Source organism: Onychomys torridus, chromosome X, assembly GCF_903995425.1.
Source record: "Onychomys torridus chromosome X, mOncTor1.1, whole genome shotgun sequence".
Lineage (NCBI taxonomy): Eukaryota > Metazoa > Chordata > Mammalia > Rodentia > Cricetidae > Onychomys > Onychomys torridus.
In genome coordinates, this window is record NC_050466.1 from 118424354 (window position 1) to 118443052 (window position 18699).

An 18699-nucleotide genomic window follows, 5' to 3' on the forward strand; every position below is an offset into this window, starting at 1 on the left:
CAATAGGTGCTGTTTAAGTCAGGAGACCAAACACTGTTCCTTCAAACTGTGAACAAACCGAAGTATGCCATAACAGAAATTTCATCTAATAGTAAGGCAAGAAAAAAGTATTGGAGGACCGGGAAATAAAAAAATATTTACTTGTGGATGATGTGATTATATATGTAGAAAATTCCAACACATATAGATTGGAAATAATAAATAAAACATGCATATTCAGAAATGAACATCAATGATTCTTCATTACTTCAAGAAAAAATTTAACTCAAAATTTGTCATACATAAAAAAAACTTAACTTCTGGGAGAAAACAGAAATATCTGTAAGATCAAGGTATTAGTAATGAGTTCTAAGTATTGTTAATCCCAAAGACATGAGGAGGTGCTGCAGGCCACAGGAATATATCATAAGAACTCAGCTGGTTGTGGCAAAGTCACTACCTGGAGGGATCAGGGAATTCCTCCACAGGAAGCAAAATCCCCAGGAGTTTTTGGTGTTATTTGGCTTGTATATCAGCTGTATTCTCTTATGAAAATCATGTGTGCCTTCATAGTTTTCCCAGTTGATATTTTTCCTAAGAAGGGCTAACAGTGTGGACTGATCACTCTCTGGACATACACATTCAAGGTATTTGGAGAACAGCCTCAGGAAAGGCTTTCTCTGGTATCAGATATCTCCCTTAGCCACTTTCAATGACTAGCAGTAATAACAGTCCACAAGTCTCCTGATTTAAGGTAAATTCCACAAGGAGACACTGCCTAGGTCAGGAGGACATTAAGTAATAGCTTTACACAATTTAACTCGGACCCTCCTTTCTTACAGCCTTACTAACCTTATAGACCTTTAACACCTTACCTAACCACTTCTAGGAATATTTAGATAACCTTCTGTGCTGACAGCTATGCTCAGCCAGAACCACAGTTCAAGCCTCCCTGTAATTATCATCATTGGCAGCATCCGGCCAGGTCCATCCCCAGATGGAGGAAAGTACCTTATCAGAGACACCTCAGTACTCTCTAAGAACAGACTTAAGCATCTAGGCTACCTGTTTGAGAAGGCCTGGCGGATGTGCCAATTAAGCTTTACTTCCTCCTTTCCCAAATCTTACCTCTAGTTCCAGATCTCCCTTTAACTATCACCAGAGACATCTAGCTATACACAGGTTGCCTAGCGACTAAGCACACTTTCCCCCACCCTGAAGAAAAACAGCAGATAGCTTGGACAGATAGGAGCCACAGGAAAAGAGAAGGCAGTTTTATTTTCTCCCATTGACCTAGCAACTTACAGATTCTTAACATTTTCTACCAATCAGTTTTAAGACTATAGTGGAGCACATAAGATCCCTCTTCTTAGACATTACCAGAATTTAGCCTTTAGTTAATTCATTTCCCCATTGGTCACTTCCCTTTGGGGTTGCAAATGATAATTAACGGTTATTGTCCCTCTATGTGATTCTTATCACCCCTCCATTTGACCTTGGAAGCCTGGCTTTGCACTGCCAAGGGATTACTGCTTGTAAGTGTATATATACCGGGACTCCCAGGGCACAGGGACAGAGAAGAGAAAAGAGAATGGAAGAATTAGATGGGCAAGAACTTGAGAGGCACAAACTGAGATGGGGAAGAACTAGACTGAAGGGCTAGAAGAGAGTACTAGAGGAACGAGATGGAAGATGAGGGAGAGCCGGATGGGGAAGAACAAGATGAGGAAGAGCCAGATGAGAGAGAAGGAGATGGGAGAGAAGGAGATGGGAGAGGAGCTGATATGGGAAAGAACTAGATGGATGAGAACCTAGAAGGGGCAGAAATAGATAAATGAATTAAGATAGAACCTGGAGGTGACAACAGATAAATGTAAAGAGAAATTGGGCAAGAAAGGAGCTAAAAATGAGAGCAGAGTATAAGCTTGTAGAGAGAACTGACAGAATAATAAAGTGTGTGGACTAAGGAATTTCTTGTACATAGATTCATTTCATTTCTTCAATGATTAATTATCAGCTGGTTGTAGATTCTTCCCAGATCCTGGAAGGGGACTATCGAGGGGCTGGACCCCCATAGTCCCCAGTAAGGAGGAAGACCACTGACCCAAATCATCATGGACAAATTAATTAAAGCAAGCAATTAATTAAAGCAAGCTTTTTAATTTGTGTACACATCTGCCTCCCACTAAGCTGGGGTTTGAGAGGTCAGCACTGGATGTGAGGGGTAGGGGGTTTCCAAATGGGGGAAAATAGAAGGGGTTTCAGGAGCAGACCACAACAGGTGGTCATGACAAGTTAGTCACAGGTGGTCATATAACCTTTTGAAACAAAGGCAAAGTTGCAAAATGGTTATAAATAATATTTTGAAAAAAAAAAGAGACACAAGTGCATTCCTGGAACAGACAGTACAGAACAACTTGCAATTAAGTTTAGAGGTGGGGCATTGCTCAATCCTTGAGAAACACAGGTTTACTTATAAACAGGAATGAACCTAGTTTGTCTTTACTATAAGATAGCTTTTAGGCCTTACATAGAGGCAGGCTGTTTCTTCAGTATGGTACTAAAAATATGAACCAAAAGAAAAAAATATATATATTTATTTTTATTGTGTTTTTCGTTTACTTACTTTTTGTTTGTTTAGTTTTGGTTTTTGGTTTTTGGAGACAGGGTTTTGTAATGGCACATGGGTAAAGCCATGGAACATGTGGCGAAAATTAGATTAACAGAAATGGGCTGAGTTTAAGTGTAAGAGCTAGACAATAGTAAGCCTGAGCTACTCGGGGCCCAGGCAGGACTGAACTTCTAGCTACAGGGTTTCTTTTTTTTTTTTCCTTTTTTAAAATTTACTGGAACTTGGCTCTTTAGACAAGGTTGGTCTCAAACTCAGAGATCCGCATGCCTCTGCTTCCTGACTTCTGGAATTGAAGGTGTGTGCCACCTCTGCCTATCTTTCTTCCTTTCTTTTCTTCCTTCCTTTCTTCCTTCCTTCCTTCCTTCCTTCCTTCCTCCCTCCCTCCCTCCTTCCCTCCCTCCCTCCCTCTCTCTCTCTTTCTTTCTTTTTTCTTTTTATTGAAAATAGATTATTTTCTGGTACAATATTTCCTGATTATGGTTTCCCACCCTTCTACTCATCCCAGTTACCTCCTGTCTGGCTCCACTCCCTTTCTGTCATTTATTAGAAACTAAAAAGGCTTCTAAGGGATAATAACAAACATAACAAAGTAAAATAAAATAAGATTAAACAAAAACTATTGCATCAAATTTGGACAAGGCAAACCAACAGAGAGAAAAAAGCCCAAGAAAAGGCACAAGAATCAGAGACCCACTAGCTCACACATTCAGGAGTCCCATAACAACACTGTACTGGAAGCCATAATATACATGCAGAGGACCAGGTGTAGACCTGTGCAGGCCCTGTGCTTACTGCTTCAGTCTCTGTGAGTTCACATGAGCATTGCTCCTTTGATTTAGAGGGCCTTGTTCTCCTAGTTCCTTCATCCTCTCTATCTCACCTGTTCCTTCTTACAAGGGGGTTTCCTGAGCTCTGAGGGAGGGATTTGATGAAGATATACCATTTAGAGATGTTTGTTCCAAGCTCTCTCTCTCTCTCTCTCTCTCTCTCTCTCTCTCTCTCTCTCTCTCTCTCCACAATTTCTGGTTATGGGTTTGCATATTTGTTCCCATCTGCTGCAGGAAGAAGCTTCTCTGATGATGGCTGAGCAAGGCATTGATCTGTGTGTACAGCAGAATATAATTAAGCAGTGATGGATATGGGTTCCATCTCATGGGTGGGTCTTAAGTCAAAGGCAGGACATCATTGTAAATCAAAGGGTTTGTTCTTTTTTGGTACCCTGAAGAATACCTTCCTGTACCAAAGACACTAGGATGTAGGAATGAAGGATCTATGAAGGCATCAGCTTGACCTCTCCATGTTCAATAAAATATGTGGGTGTTATCTTCAGTAATTGAGCATTGCTGTTAATTTGTGGAGGGCAACCGATTATCTTAGCAACAGTCTGGGTTGTTTGGGGATTTCCATGGAATCTCTTTGGCCAACAACTCAACTGGATGTAATCTAATTTCTGTACTGGAAACTTTGTTTGGTGACAAGAGATGGTCAGTTGGGACTCTGTCTCCCTCATTATAGGAGACTTCATTAGGCTTGCCCTCAGATATTTTAGAAAGTCTCCACTGCACTAGGTGTCCATACCACCCCTCAGATGTCTCTCAATTCTAGCTGTCTCTCCCTGAATTCTCTCCCCACCTGATTCCTGTTCCCTCCCATTCTAGTCCGCTTCCACCATCCACCCATATAATCTTTCTGTTTTCCCCTTCCAGAGAGAGCCACATGTTCCCCCTAGTCCCTTTCTCTATACCTAATCTCTCTGGATCCACACACTGTAGCTTGGCCATCATTTACTTAACTGCTAGTATCTACACATAAGTGAGTGTATACCATGTTTGTCTTTGTGAGTCTGGGTTACCTCACTCAGGATGATTTTTATTCTAGTTCTATCCATTTGCCTGCAAATTTCATGTCATATTTTTGTTTTGTTTTGTTTTTACAGCTGAGTAATACTCCATTTTGTAAATATATCACATTTTCCTTATTTTTGTTTGGAAACCAACAGTATCAAGAGAGTAAAAAGAGCTAAGTCACACTGGAATAAAACATTTGCAGATCATGTATCTGCTACACATTTCAATTCTTTGGGTAAGGCCAAATGTGTGTAGGAGCAGCAGAACAATGAGAGTGGGCATTTACTTTTGCTGTAAAAACTCATTCCTTTTTTCTTTAGATCATTGGTTTTTATTGGCCTTGCTACAATATTTTTCTATTCTTTAGTTATTTTATTTACTTGTTATTATTATTATACTTATTTTTTATATCTTGACTGTAGTTTCCCTTCCCACCTCTCCTTCCAGTCCCTCCCCCTCACTTCCCCTCTAGCCCCATCCAATCCTCCTCCCCTTCTGTTCAGGAAAGGTCAGATCTCCAACCAGTATCAACAAAACATGCCATATCAAGTTGCAGTAAGACTAAGCACCTTCTCTTGTATTAAGGCTGGGCAAGGCGACCCAGTAGGAGGAAAAGGGTCCCCAAAGTAGGAAAAAGACTTGGAGACAGCCCCTGCTCCCACTGTTTGGAGTCCCACCAGAAGACTGCAACCTATACACAGAGGACCTAGGTCCGTCCCATACAAGCTCCCTGGTTGTTGGTTCAGTCTTTGTGAGCCCCTATGAGCCCAGGTTAGTTGATTCTATGTTTTCTGTGTTTGTTCGTTCGTTCTTTCGTTCTTTCTTTCTTCCTTTCTTCCATCCTTCCTTCGTTCGTGTTCGTTCCTTCGTTCCTTTCTCTCTCTCTCTCTCTCTCTCTCTCTCTCTCTCTCTCTCTCTCTCTTGTGTGATGTCCTTGTCCCCTCTGGCTCCTACAATACTTTCTCCCTCTCTTCAGCAGGATTCCCCCAGCTCCACCTAATGTTTGGCTGTGGGACTCTGCATCTGAAAATCTCATTCTATTTTTTAAGTTTTTGTTTCTTTATTTTTATTTTTTGTGCATTGGATTTTTGCCTGCCTGCATGTCTGTGTGAGGGTGTCAGAACCACTGGAACTGGAGTTGTGAGCTGCTATATGAGTGCTGGGAATTAAACCCGGGTTCTCTGAACAGTGCTATTAACCAGTGAGCCATCTCTCCAACCCAAGAAACTCATTCTTAAAATATGTTTCTTAGTTGGGTGGGGGTGGAGCATGCCTTTAATCCCAGCCCTCAGGAGGCAGAGGCAGGTGGATCTCTGTGAGTTTGAGGCCAGCCTGGTCTCCAGAGTGAGATCCAGGACAGCCAGGGTTACACGAAGAAACCCTGTCTTGAAAATAAAAAATGTACATGACTTAGATATTATTTTTGTCAATAACTGAAGGAAATGTTAAAAGATTGAGGCTTCATGTGAGCCAGTGATGGAACATGAGATTCACAGTGAAATGAATGTGTGATAATTGATTAGTTAACATTCCTAACCTGGACATCCAATTAAGACTTTACATTTTTTTATTATCTTCTTAAAAATTGTTTCATTTACTAAATATCTCTTACTGTTCTATAAATGTTACTGATAGTTTTTATTGTTTCTTTTAAAATTCTTTACTAATTTTATGACATGGTTATAAACCTTTTGGAAGATAAAAAATATATATACAAAATATACAAAAAAATGAAGGCTGGGTGGTGGTAACACACACCTTTAATCCCATCACTCAGGGGGCAGAGGCAGGTGAACTCTGTGAGTTTGAGGCCAGCCTGGTCTATAGAGTGAGTTCTAGGACAGCCATGGCTACTCACATGCACACACACAAAAAGAAATTGAAAACTTCCATGAGCCTGCCCCTAGCATAAACTAGCATTATTAAGCTCTTTATGTACATCTTTTCTAACTTTTATATATGTAATATGTAAATATATTTTTGATAGAGATATGTATATGAATACTCATAGTTATATATATATATATATATATATATATATATATATATATATATATATATATATCTGATTTTACTATGAAAACAAGGCAAATCTATTAAAATATAACTCGATAGAGAATCACAAGGCAAAAATGTGTGAGGGATAATGGCAACAAGGAACACCTCACACCAGCATTATCACAAGGTTAAAAGTAAGAAGTTAGAGCAAAGGGAAGACTAAGAAACACAAGCAGAGATTTTCAAAGAAATATCAAGACCAAAGAGGATGCAACCACTTTAGCGACTATATCTCTAACATTACACTAAATTTCTTAAATGTTTTTGAGACAAGGTGATGCTGTGTTGTCCAAGTTGGCCAGAAACTCACTGTGTAGCACAGGCTGATTATCCTCTTGCCCCAGCCTCCAAAATCCTGGGACTACAGGCATATACCACTAGGGTTGGCCTTTTTCTTAAGTTAATCTTCCATTCCACTTTTAATCTCTTACCTCCTCCTTTTCTCCAGTCTCTCCTCTCCCTCTGCCTCCTTTCTTCACTGTTATTGACAGGCTTAAGAGAGAGTCCTTCTCTTTTTCTGCATAGGTGGTGCCTTGTTCTTAATCCTTCCTGCCTTTCACCTTTTCACGGTGCACCTAACCCTTCCCACACAGCCCTGCCAATCATTCCCTGTTTGGCAGTCTGAAGAGCCTCAAGTGCTAACACTTCCCTACAGCTGGAATTTGTGCCTCCACTCCTTCAGTCATTCCTCCTCATCCCCAAAGGGCTTTGATTTATGTTCTCCTTCCCCTCCTAACACCACCTTTCTTTCTCCTCCTCCTAACTCTAGCCACCACCACTACCTATTTCATGAAAGGTAGAAATGATCTGTATTGTGATTTATTAGTTTCCAGCTTCAGATACAGTGTCTTTAAAAATCTGAAGTTCAACAATATTAGACATTATTTCCACTTGGGAGGAGAAAATTGTTTTTGAAGGTTTGAAAAGCTATTTATTTAACATTCCATTAGCTCAAGGTTTAGCATCAGCATCAACTCTTTTGCATTTCTTGGTCAATGTTTTGGAATTTTCAATTAGAAAATTAGAAAGCAGCCAAGTATTTGAAAAGTAGTTCAAGTTCAGGTTCCTAGGAAGAGATAATTCCTCATTAACATTGTAATTGTTTAATAACTTCAGGTTAATGCTGCCTGAAAATCCTATAAAAGGCTTGGGGTGTAATCAGTGGTAGAACATTTGTTTAGCATAACCAAGGCCATGGATTTGATCTCCAGCACAGACATGCAAGGAGGCATGCTTGTACAAACCCAAGCATGTGTGCTAGAACATAACACACACCATTTTAAGAAATTACAAAGGACAGAAAACATAGTGGAAATTTAGAATTGTTATCACAATCATTTAACTAGTAGAATGGAAATTTTTTATTTATATATTTTTAATGATTTATTTTTATTTTATGTACATTGGTGTTTTGCCTGCATCTGTGTGAGGGTGCTGGATCCCCTGGAACTGGAGTTATAGATGATTGTAAACTGCCATGTGGGTGTTTGGAATTGAACCTGGGTCCTCTGGAAGAGCAGCCAGTGCTCTTAACCTCTGTGCCATCTATCCAGCCCAGGATGAAAAACATTTTATTGCTGTCTTAAATCCTCAACAAACTGTCATTTCTCCTATTTGGTTCCAAAAGTATATATATACTCAATGCATAGAGAGAACATTTCAGATAGACACAGTCTTTATTAGTTCAGACAGGGTTTCTCTGTGTAGCTTTGTGCCTTTCCTGGAACTCGCTCTGGAGACCAGGCTGGCCTCGAACTCACAGATATCCTCCTGGCTCTGCCTTCTGAGTGCTGGGATTAAAGGCGTGTGCTACCACTGCCCGGTTCAGGCTCTGCTTCTGTTTTCAAAAGGATTGGAGGTGATCCTTCTTCCATCTATCTTAAAGAGTCATTAGCAAGACACTAATGAAAAGTAGGTTATCAAGTAAAAAATTTAATCAGAATTATACATGACACATGACACAGGAGCCTTCAGATAAAAAAGACAAATTTTCAAAGTAAATTGTTTTTATTAAAAAAATACTTTTATTGATTCTTTGAGAACTTCATACATGAATGTTGATCATATTCTCCCCAACCACTATATCCACTCCAGACCTTCTCACACCCTCTCAATTTTGAGCCCTAGTATTTTTTTTCCCTTTGTACAACCCACTGCACTAAATTTGTGTTGTCCATATACCTACAGGTGTGTGGCCATTCACTGGAGCTTGGTAGATTCATCAGGAATCATTTTTCTCTTGGATAATTTTACTGGTGCATGCTTGATATATATAATACACAGTGTTGGATTTCATAGAGATAATTTCATTCAAGTGTGTCATATACTATATGAACTACCCATTTTATGTTCAAATTCAAGGATGCAAGGACAGTTTAGCTGATGCCAGGCACACAAAGGTGCACAGAAATACATGCAAGTACAAAAATATTCATACACATAAGATAAAAGAGAAAATTCTGAATAAAACTAAATTCTAGATTCTGCTTAAGAGAGAAAGCAAACATTTTTTGCCTTTCTGAATCTGTCTTGTTTTACTTAGCACCTTGAGCTCCAGTTCCACCAAGATGAATTTTTAAAGCATTATATGAATGATAGATAGTGAAAAGAAATCCATAGAAATAGCTAGAGTGATTTCTAGCCAGGAAGTGGCTAAGAAGGGAAAGATAGAAATGTTATATTTTACAATTTTAGTTATATTGAGTCACACAGTTGATATTTGTACATATCCCTGTATATAAGTCTTTGTCTCAAAATCACATAAATCAGAATACATGCATCATGAAAGCAGGAACATTGTTTTGCATATTGCTGTGTTTTTAGGTCTTATCCAAAGGCCAGGAAAATAAACAGGAGCTCAGTAAATGAATACAAAAATTATCAGGCCTTGGACACCATCAATATCTCTAATTGTCAAATATATAATGAAGATTTGGGCCGTCAACCCTATATAATACATGTGTGTTTTGTATTTGAAACCTGATTAATCCATTTCCTGGCTTACTGAGAATCCTGTTCGTAATTTATAGAATTCTGACAAAAGCAAATGGATATTTCAACAGTTTTGACTGGCTCAAAAACTTGTGTTTCCCCGACTATAACCACTTTACATGGTAAACTGATTAAGACTAAGGAACAGGTTGCAAAAGTGATGAATGAATACTTGGCAGAGCTATACCCACATGACTGGTTAATAATATTTATATCCTTGGAAAGGCAGCTGAATATATAGTCTCTAAAGTATGTATGGATATATAGTTTATGAATAAACAGATATTGGCTAGAATGGTCAGACATATAGAGAAAGCTTCTAGGAAATATTTATTAGATTGGATGAATAAACAGATGAAATGTGAATCTGTCACTATCTGGTAAACATAACTAAAGACATTCTTCTAGTATTTCTCTCTCCATACATCTACAGCAAATATGAAATGAATTGCATACTTTTCTGTGATGTTGGTGATCTAATCCAGGGGCACATGCATGCTAGGCAAGTAGTCTACTGCTGAGCTACATACTTCAAGGCATTTCAATGATGCTCTTTTAAAGTCATATTTATTTCTATTTTATTTTGAGAATTTGTGTTACTTTATTGGATAATTTTTAGAAAGCAGTCATGAAATGCCACCATGTGACCAAAGAGAGAACTATAGTATGTATACATTTCGTTAATGATAGGGAGTGTGGAGAAGAGGAGCCTCACAGTCAGGGTCCATGGAAGTCCAATACTTAAAACAGGTTCTTCTCTGAAGTAAATGGAAAAGGAATCAAGTGAAGGAGTGAAAGAGCAATTAGTTGCTGTATCAGATAATGAGAAAGAAACTCTCTCTCTCTCATATATATGTATATAATTTGAGTATAGTGTTCTCATTTACATGGTGTTTTAAATCTCCACACACTCATTGGAAACATTTAAAACTGAAAATACAGAGGATAAAGATGAAGCAATAGATTTTCAGTAATAATATAATCTAGAAATATAAATATTTTACTATTTGTTCTTAATCCATGGGGGCATAGAGATATTGTAGATGATTTTGTTTTGTAAGCATATGTCAAAAACACATTTCTGTATCAATGAAGTATTTCTATAACATATTTTATTACTATCACAATAAGATTTCAGATGCTCTGACACATCATTAAATTATATGCAAGTGTGGCGATTTCCTCTGTTGCCGGCTTACAATGCAGAGATATTTTTTAACATGAATATATATTGTAAATACTCACAGTTTTGAGCTTTGAATTACAGTTCTTTTATTTAGCTTGTCTGGAAGTTGCTTCTTATATGTAAACTAGAAAAGTAGATGATGATTATGACACTAGCAATGATGACTGATATACTAAAGTGCTCTGAAAGCCTACTGTATGTCCAGCATCACCTAGTTTCCTGATTTCACTTTCTACAACTCAGTCTCATATAATATCTGAGTATAATTCATTTTTAGGTGAATTAACCAATCTGATCTCATACTTCTGAGCAGAAAAATCTTACTTTACCATGTGATTTCCCAATAAACATAGTCCATCATTTTATGTAATGGGTTTCCAGGGCATTGTTAATGACTATTTCCAAATCTCACATTATGTGACCTGTGCTTAACCAGAGTCCACAGCCTGTTCACTCAACACCATCCCCTGAAGATGGTTATAGAGATGAGAGCAGCAACAAAGGTAATAGAGAGAAAATATTTTGTTCTGTCTGAGAGTCTTATATGTATGGGACACTATGAATGTCCTTCAAGAAAGAAGACAATTGATGTATAGAAAGTCCTATACCAATAGGGAGAAAAGCCTTTTAAGGCAATTCATATACTTCTTTTCTGATTACTTTCTTTGTTTCCTTTCTTTATCTATGTGCCTCTCTCTGTGGACGTGTGGTCAGGTTTGACAGCAAACACCTTTGTCTGCTGAGACATTCCCAATGGCCCCACTTTGCATTTCTTAACCAAAGAATTTGAATTCTCACCTCATTACCCAAGTAATCCTTTAAGAAGCCAGAAGCTGGGGCTCAGCTCCGGAAGAGAAGGCCCCGAAGATTAGCAGCTTTCTATGGCTCTTTAAGAGTTCGGTTCCCAGAACCCACACCCAGCAGCTCACAGCTGTGAGTAACTGCAGCTCCCAGGACGGGAGGCAATCCGATTCTTCCGGCCTCTGTGGTTAACTCCACATAGGCATGCTCATACCCACACGCGGACACACACATACATATAATTAAAAGTAACAAAAGCCGTCAGGTGTTGTGATGCACGCCTTTAAGCCCGGCACTCAGGAGGTAGAGGCTGATGGATCTCTGTGAGTGTGAGGCCAGCCTGGTCTCCAAAGCGAGATCCAGGACAGGCAAGGCCTCACAGAGAAACCCTGTCTTGAAAAACCTAAATAAATAAATGATAAAAGAACAAAAGTAAATCTTAGAAAAAGATGTCAGAAACTTTTCTCCGGATGACAAATATGAAGAACACTGCTTAACTGCGCTGCTTCCTCCACCTCAATTGCCTTGAAAAGCAGCTTTGCTCTTTCAGTGATTTTGTTTTTCTTTCCAGTGTCCTTGTGTGCATGTACACACACACACACACACACACACACACACACACACACACACACACACACACACACGAGAATGAAGGTGCACAAAGAGGTCAGATGCATCAGATCTCCTGGAGCTGCAGTCACAGGCAGTTGAATGTGGGTGCTGGGAACGGAACTTCGGTCCTCTGGAAGAGAAGCAAAGTGCTTTTAACCACTGAACCATGTCTCTCTCCAACCCCTTCGAAAGCCTCTAAACACCAGTTCAGTTGGACTGCCCTGAGTCTCCAAGTCAAAGACCAAGTCTGCAGTGTAGGGCTGTTCAAAGAGAGACAGTAACTGATAAGTTTATTGGGGTGCACAATATATCAACCACAAGTAACTTTTTTTTCTCCCAAGATGTAGGATCCAAAGCCTTTGTAAGCTTCCTTTACCTGTGATCATTTATGATTTTGGTTCTGAGCTGACAAAGACATGAGATGCTCTGCATTTGAAAGACACAGAGCGAACTCATTAGAACCACCAAAACAGGCCAGGGCACATTTCAGGCCATTCTGGAAGTCTGAATAGGGTGGGTGAGACAAGAATTGGGGAGGTCTTATCTGCAAGCTAAGCTCATTTTTGCCAGTTATTCCAGAAGCTAGTTCACTGGAACTCTGAGGCAAGGGTCAGTTCCTTATATTTCAACCCCCCAGTGGCCAAGTCAGACCCAGGGATACGCCTACTAGCTCAAAAACTGTCCTAACCAGTGTTTCCAGTGGGGAAGCTTTGAGGCTTTATCTCTTCCCCTGGAAAAAAAAAAAAAAAGATTTCCAAAGGAGAAAGATTAACAGAAGAAAAGGTAACATGCTCTGGCTTGGAGTGAGAACAGCCCTCCAGGTAAGTCTGTCCAGGATAGCTCAGCCCTCAGCTCTGGCAGCCCTGGTGTCTGATAAAAAAGCTTGAGCAGGGGAACCAAATGACATGCTCAGCCCCTCTGAGGAGCAAGGTACTGAACCTAGCCTTTCTAATCAAACTTTCGTAGTGAGCCATCAGGCTGTAACCATGAAAAACCGTCTGCATTTGTAGTTTTTCCTAATATGCTTTACTCACATTGCAAGAAGGGAATGCATAGCTCAGCATGACATTCAAGAAAGAAAATTTTATCTTATATTAGAGCTCTCCTTTGGCTTTTTAATCCTGTATTTCCTTGTAAACAGGAAGCTTTTTAAGTCTTATTTATAGCACTGTTAATATTTTTCTTTAAAATTCATATTTATTTTTATATAAGCATTCTAACTTTTAAATGTCAGTAAGCATATATATATATATATATATATATATATATATATATATATATATACATACATATATACATATATATAATGTATTTTTAATTTTTATTTTTTTCAGGACAGGGTTTGCTCTGTGTAGCCCTGGCTGTCCTGGAACTCCCTGACATCGACCTCAGAGATCTGCCTGGGATTAAAAGCATGCACCACCACCACCTAGCTAAATTTTTTTTTCCAAACTTTTGTGTATGCGAGTTCTACCTGTGTGTATACCTTTTGCCTGTGGAAGCCAGAAGAGGACATTGGATCCCCTGGGACTAAAGTTACAGCTTGTTGTGAGTCACCATGTGGGTTCTGGGAACTGAACCTAGTCCTTTGGAAAAGTAGCTGATGCCTTTAACTGCTGAGCCATCTCTCCAGCCTCAGCACACACTAATGTTTTATTCTATTTATCTTACGGTCTTCATTTATGTTTGGGAGCACACTGCACATACCAGTGATCCTCATGCTTCAGTATATATGGTACTCACCTGGGGCTGTTTGTTAACTCTGTTGTATTTTCAGCCCATCTTCAGAATATGAATCAAGTGGATTGTATGTGAGCCCTAGAAATCAGCATTCTCAAGACACTTCACAAATGACTGTGATGGAAAAAATAATACTTTAATAAAGCATTTGGACAACAGTCCTCTCTCTCTCCTCTCTTCTCTCCACAATTACTTGCTATAACTCCAGAGAAGTAAAATGTGCTTGCTATAAAGACTGAATGCCATTCCAGAATGTACATGGAATGAGAGAACTGACCCCTTCGAGTTGTCCTCTGACCTTCACACACTCAGACACTAATAAATAAATGTAGTTCATATTTTAAAGGAAAAAATACTGACATTGGGCATGAGCCACAGAGGATTCTTAAGGAAAACAGTAGATTAAGGCACCGAGAATGTTAAGAATTTTTTTTAATGGCACCCACATATCATTACTGATAGAGTCTAATTAAAGGGGACAGATCATTCTACTATTTTCTCTACCCTCCCCTTTTTTTGCTTATCTAGATTTTCTGTTTTTCATTCTAACATAGAATTGATTCATTTTATAGTAAAAATAAAGATATTTGTTAATAGTAAAAACACCATTGAAACATGGTGTATCAGACAAACTCCCATCAGTATATGGAGATATCAGAATCTGTATCCTGTAGAATCAGATACCCTTTATTCTACAGGAGCAATGAAATGCCTATCATTTATATGATAGCCATTCTACTGCAAGAACATTCATCATGTTCATAGTACCTTCGGAAGTTTTTGAATGTTTTCATATTTCAGCGAGGGGTAGGTAGACAGGGGCTGGTTATGATTTTTAGATACACTTTGCTTTATAAATCATATTTATCTTTCAAGAAATGAGATGGAGGGCTAGAGAGATGGCTCAGAGGTTAAGAGCACTGGCTGTTCTTCCAAAGGTCCTGAGTTCAATTCCCAGCAACCATATGATGGCACACAACCATCTATAATCTGGTGCCCTCTTCTGGCCTGCAGGCATACATACAGGCAGAATGTTGTATACATAATAAATAAATCTTTTTTAAAAAGAAATGAGATGGAAAACAACCATGAACAATTCACACATGTTCGCTGAGGGTCTCTTGAACCAATGGGGGCCTGCCAGTAGCCTTCAGATAGATTTTTCTTACAAGGCAAGGACACAATCTTGTTTTTTGTTAGAAGCAGCTGTTCTGGGAACTGAGTACATTTGGTTGTCAGAGTGCTTACCTACTATGTATAAGTACTTGAATTGATCCCTAGCATCATATAAACTGAAAGCAGTGGTACTCACCTGCAGTCCATGCACTTGGCAAGTGGAGACCAGAGGATCAGAAGCTTAAGGTCATATTAAGCTACAAAGCAAGTCGGTGGGAAGCCTGGGATACATAAGATACTGTCTCAAAAAAACAAAAAACAAAAAAACAAAAGCAAACCACCAAAAATACCCAGCATTTCTTCCATATTTTTCATTTAATCAGGTACCTTGGTCTACTCTCAGATAGGTTTATTATGTCAGGTTGTAACTAATACCAAGAAAAATGCCCCATATTTAAAGTCAAAAGGGATTGCTTTTGCTAAAGACTCTGCAAGACATCCTCATAAACTCAGGGCAGTTTTTTTTTTAACGACTTTAAAAAAAAAATGTATGTGTATGTATATGACCCTGCATGAGCACATGTGCACCGTGTCCATGTGGACACCATCAAAGGGTATCAGATCTCCTGGAACTAGAGTTACAAGGAGTTATGAGCCACCATGTGAGTGTTAGAAATTGAATCTGAGTCCTCTGCAAGAGCAGTTAGGCATTCTCATCAGCCACTGCTCAGTATTTATGCTATACCACTATAGAACAGAAGCTTAAAACTTTGGGAAAACAGAGCGGTGGCTCAAACTTATGATCTCAGCGCTTCAGAAGCTGAGAAAGGACTACCATGAATTCCAGGCTAGCCTGGGCTTCAGAGTAAGACCCTGCTTCAACCCAAACAAAAAAGCCAATTATAGTGACACCAGCTATTTTTGAGCACTTGGGGGTGAGGATGGGAATTCAACTGGGGAATTCCAGGAAACTCAGTGGGGTCTTGATACTCAGAGGCCCCAGCAGAGAGCATAGGATCCAGCATTAAGTGGCCCTAGTTGGCAGACTGATGTCCCAGGAAAAGGCCTGCGACTCAACAGAAGATTGGCATGGAAGCCCCCACCTCTGCTTAGCAGTCTTACATCTAAGCACAGGTTGAGTGATCGCCATATACTCCCTCAAATGTGCCACACCAATGTTCCACACAGACCCCTGTGAGGCAAGTATTTCCCCCATGAAAAGACCAAGTCTTAAGCACATGTATCTATAATGATTGCCAGTTTTATTCCTCTGGCTAAGAAATCCAGAGGTAATTCCAGGTTTACATTTCTTTTTAATAGTTCTTCATCAAGTCTAGTGCCTTTATTGCCTCTACAAGCTGGTTACAAATTAATTTTTAATTAACTCCCACTTATTAAAAAATCTGCAGTTCTTTGTGAGACACATATTCATTAAAAATACACAGAAGCAAAAGGCAAAATTAAAACACACCACACAAAAATAAGCACTGTTAAGTTTTTTGATACGTATAATTATACATGTACACACATAATTAGGAATTTTCCTATATATGTGAGCTGATACTAAATATGCTGCTTTTTAATTGTATAATATGGAATGAACACATTTCCATGCACAAGTGTGAAACTTTCCAACTGAAAAAATAAACGTGGAAAATGGGTCAAAATCCAAAATCCAATGAGATGCTGGTAACAATGAACTATCTAAAAGAAAAGACCAGATAAGTAATTAAAAGTAAAATGAAGTTCAAAGATACATCAGAAAATGCTAAGAGAAAGAAAGCAGCAGCCAGATTTCAATCTCAGAAAGAAAAGCTCTCAAGGCCTGAAGCACACAGGGTAAGGCCGGCTTCGGGAATGTCTTTGCTTCCAGTGCATCATCACAAACTTGTTCCTTACTCTTCTTATCTCTTCCCTAAGCCTTTCCAGCTCATCTACTCCTCTTATCACTTCTTCAGGGTTCAGATGCCTTGTGGGAGTGTCCTCTTTAGGCTCCAGGCTGGGTTGAGCAGGCTCTCCTCTAAGGCTCCCATCTGCTTCCTCCCCCCCACTTTCTCCAGAAGCCTCAGGATTTTCTCCTGCCTGCTGTGGTGGATCTTCTGAAGGATGGCCTTCATCTGCCTTTGGTGTGTTCTGGGCTGTTCCTTCGGTCTCGTCACAAGACTTTTGCATGTTGAGTATTTTTTTTGAATAAATTAACCCTGGGGGGAAAAAAAAACAAGGAAACAAAACAGATTAGGTGCTAGGCAAATGGACAAGCTCGTGTGTTCCCATAGCGACTGACTTTTCTGATTCAGGTCTCTAATTGCCAAAAAGTTTTCTAACTAGACAAGTCAGGCTCTGAGCTCCTGACTCCACCCCTTCCTCCACCTCCCTTCCCTCCCCCTTCTCCCTGCTCTCCAACTCCATCTTCTCCTGTCCCGGCTCCAGCCCACCATTTTCCCAGCAGGCCCTGCAACAAACCTCTCCAAGCACTGAAATGGGAGCGGCGTGGAAGCAATTAACCCTTCCCTCACCACATGGCTCTAACACTCCCGCCCTTTTGGGCTTTTCCAAATCATCCCAACCTCAGCCTCTCACCAGCGTATGTCCCTTCAGCGGCCTCCTTTTCTCTCTTTTAAATATCTTTAGCCTCTCCTCTTTATTCTTTCAACCCATTTCCGCAGTAGGATCTGCACGGGCCTTCTGTGCTTAATCCGGATGGGAAGCCGCTGTGGCGCCCCTGGGATGTGTTTTGGTGTCTTCCACACTTCTACCCCCACCCAAAGGGACCTGAAGCAATCGCACCCTTGCACTGACCTGTAGGTATCTGAAGATTTTCCTCTCTTCTTGCACCTCGATTTATGTCGCGCTCAAAAGATAAAGAGTCCTGAAGAAAGACAGGAGTGCTTGGTGAGCACGCCAGTGCCTGGATCAAAAGGTCTCTTACGAATGTAAGCCTTGATAGCAAAGTTTTTCCAGGTCCCCCTCTTCTCCCTCCTTTTGTGGCAGCCCCGCCTTCACCGGTACCCTCCGTTTCCCAGCAAGAGAGCAAAGAATGAGACAAGTTTTCCCCACATTGTTATTGTTTCTTTTCTCCGTCTCTTTTTTCTTTCTCTTTATCCGACTCCTTAGCTACCTCCCTCCCAGTCTGCCCCATCCCTCACCAAGCAGCCCCAAACCTCTCGCACAAAATAGTTTAGCAGAACACTAGGATAAGGGAAATAGTGCGGAATAAGAGTGCTTTCTGATCTCTGCCCCCCCACACCCTATGGTCTCCGGGCCGGCGCCCACTACTAAAGTACCTGGAAGGAGCCGGGTTACTCTTCTCTAGCAGAACTGAGCTGCTACTGAGGAACTGGGCCTGGACTATAAGGACTTCTGCACACGTCGACTGCTGGTCACGTGAGGGTCGCGTCATCAATGAGCTCCAGCCCTTGGTTACCCCTCCCATTAACATTGTAGCCCGCCTCCTACATTCCCTTCACTCGATACTGTCAATCTTTTTCTTATTTGCCAATCGGAGACAATAAAATTGGTATCGTCACCAAGTAGTATCTGTTCACCTTATTCAGATTACACAGGAAAGATCAGTCTTTTAGGGTACGTCGACCAATTCTCCTAATTTGGGGAATCATCGCTTTCTTTCCCTTGCTCCCTATACTTCCCCTCCCCACCCCCAAATCCCACAGTCCACCATTTCTCTGGGAATCTTATCCGTCTTTAAAATGGGGGAAGGTTGTAAATGCGCGCTCATG

General features: G+C 40.1%; 1 protein-coding gene across 1 annotated transcript; it reads right to left on the reverse strand.

Moving 5' to 3' along the window:
* Positions 1 to 16203: 16203 nt before the first annotated feature.
* Positions 16204 to 18355, reverse strand: Tceal8 (transcription elongation factor A like 8). Its single transcript, XM_036174889.1, has 3 exons — positions 18247 to 18355; positions 17762 to 17831; positions 16204 to 17163 (listed from the first exon to the last, which is right to left on the reverse strand). The coding sequence occupies exon 3, from the start codon at positions 17132 to 17134 to the stop codon at positions 16781 to 16783; it is 354 nt and encodes a 117-aa protein (XP_036030782.1). The 5' UTR covers positions 17135 to 17163; positions 17762 to 17831; positions 18247 to 18355; the 3' UTR covers positions 16204 to 16780.
* Between the last annotated feature and the right edge of the window lie 344 nt (positions 18356 to 18699).

Excerpts from the sequence above, each read along its gene's own strand:
- Tceal8 (XM_036174889.1), bottom strand. The coding sequence starts at position 17,134 with ATGCAAAAGTCTTGTGACGAGACCGAAGGAACAGCCCAGAACACACCA.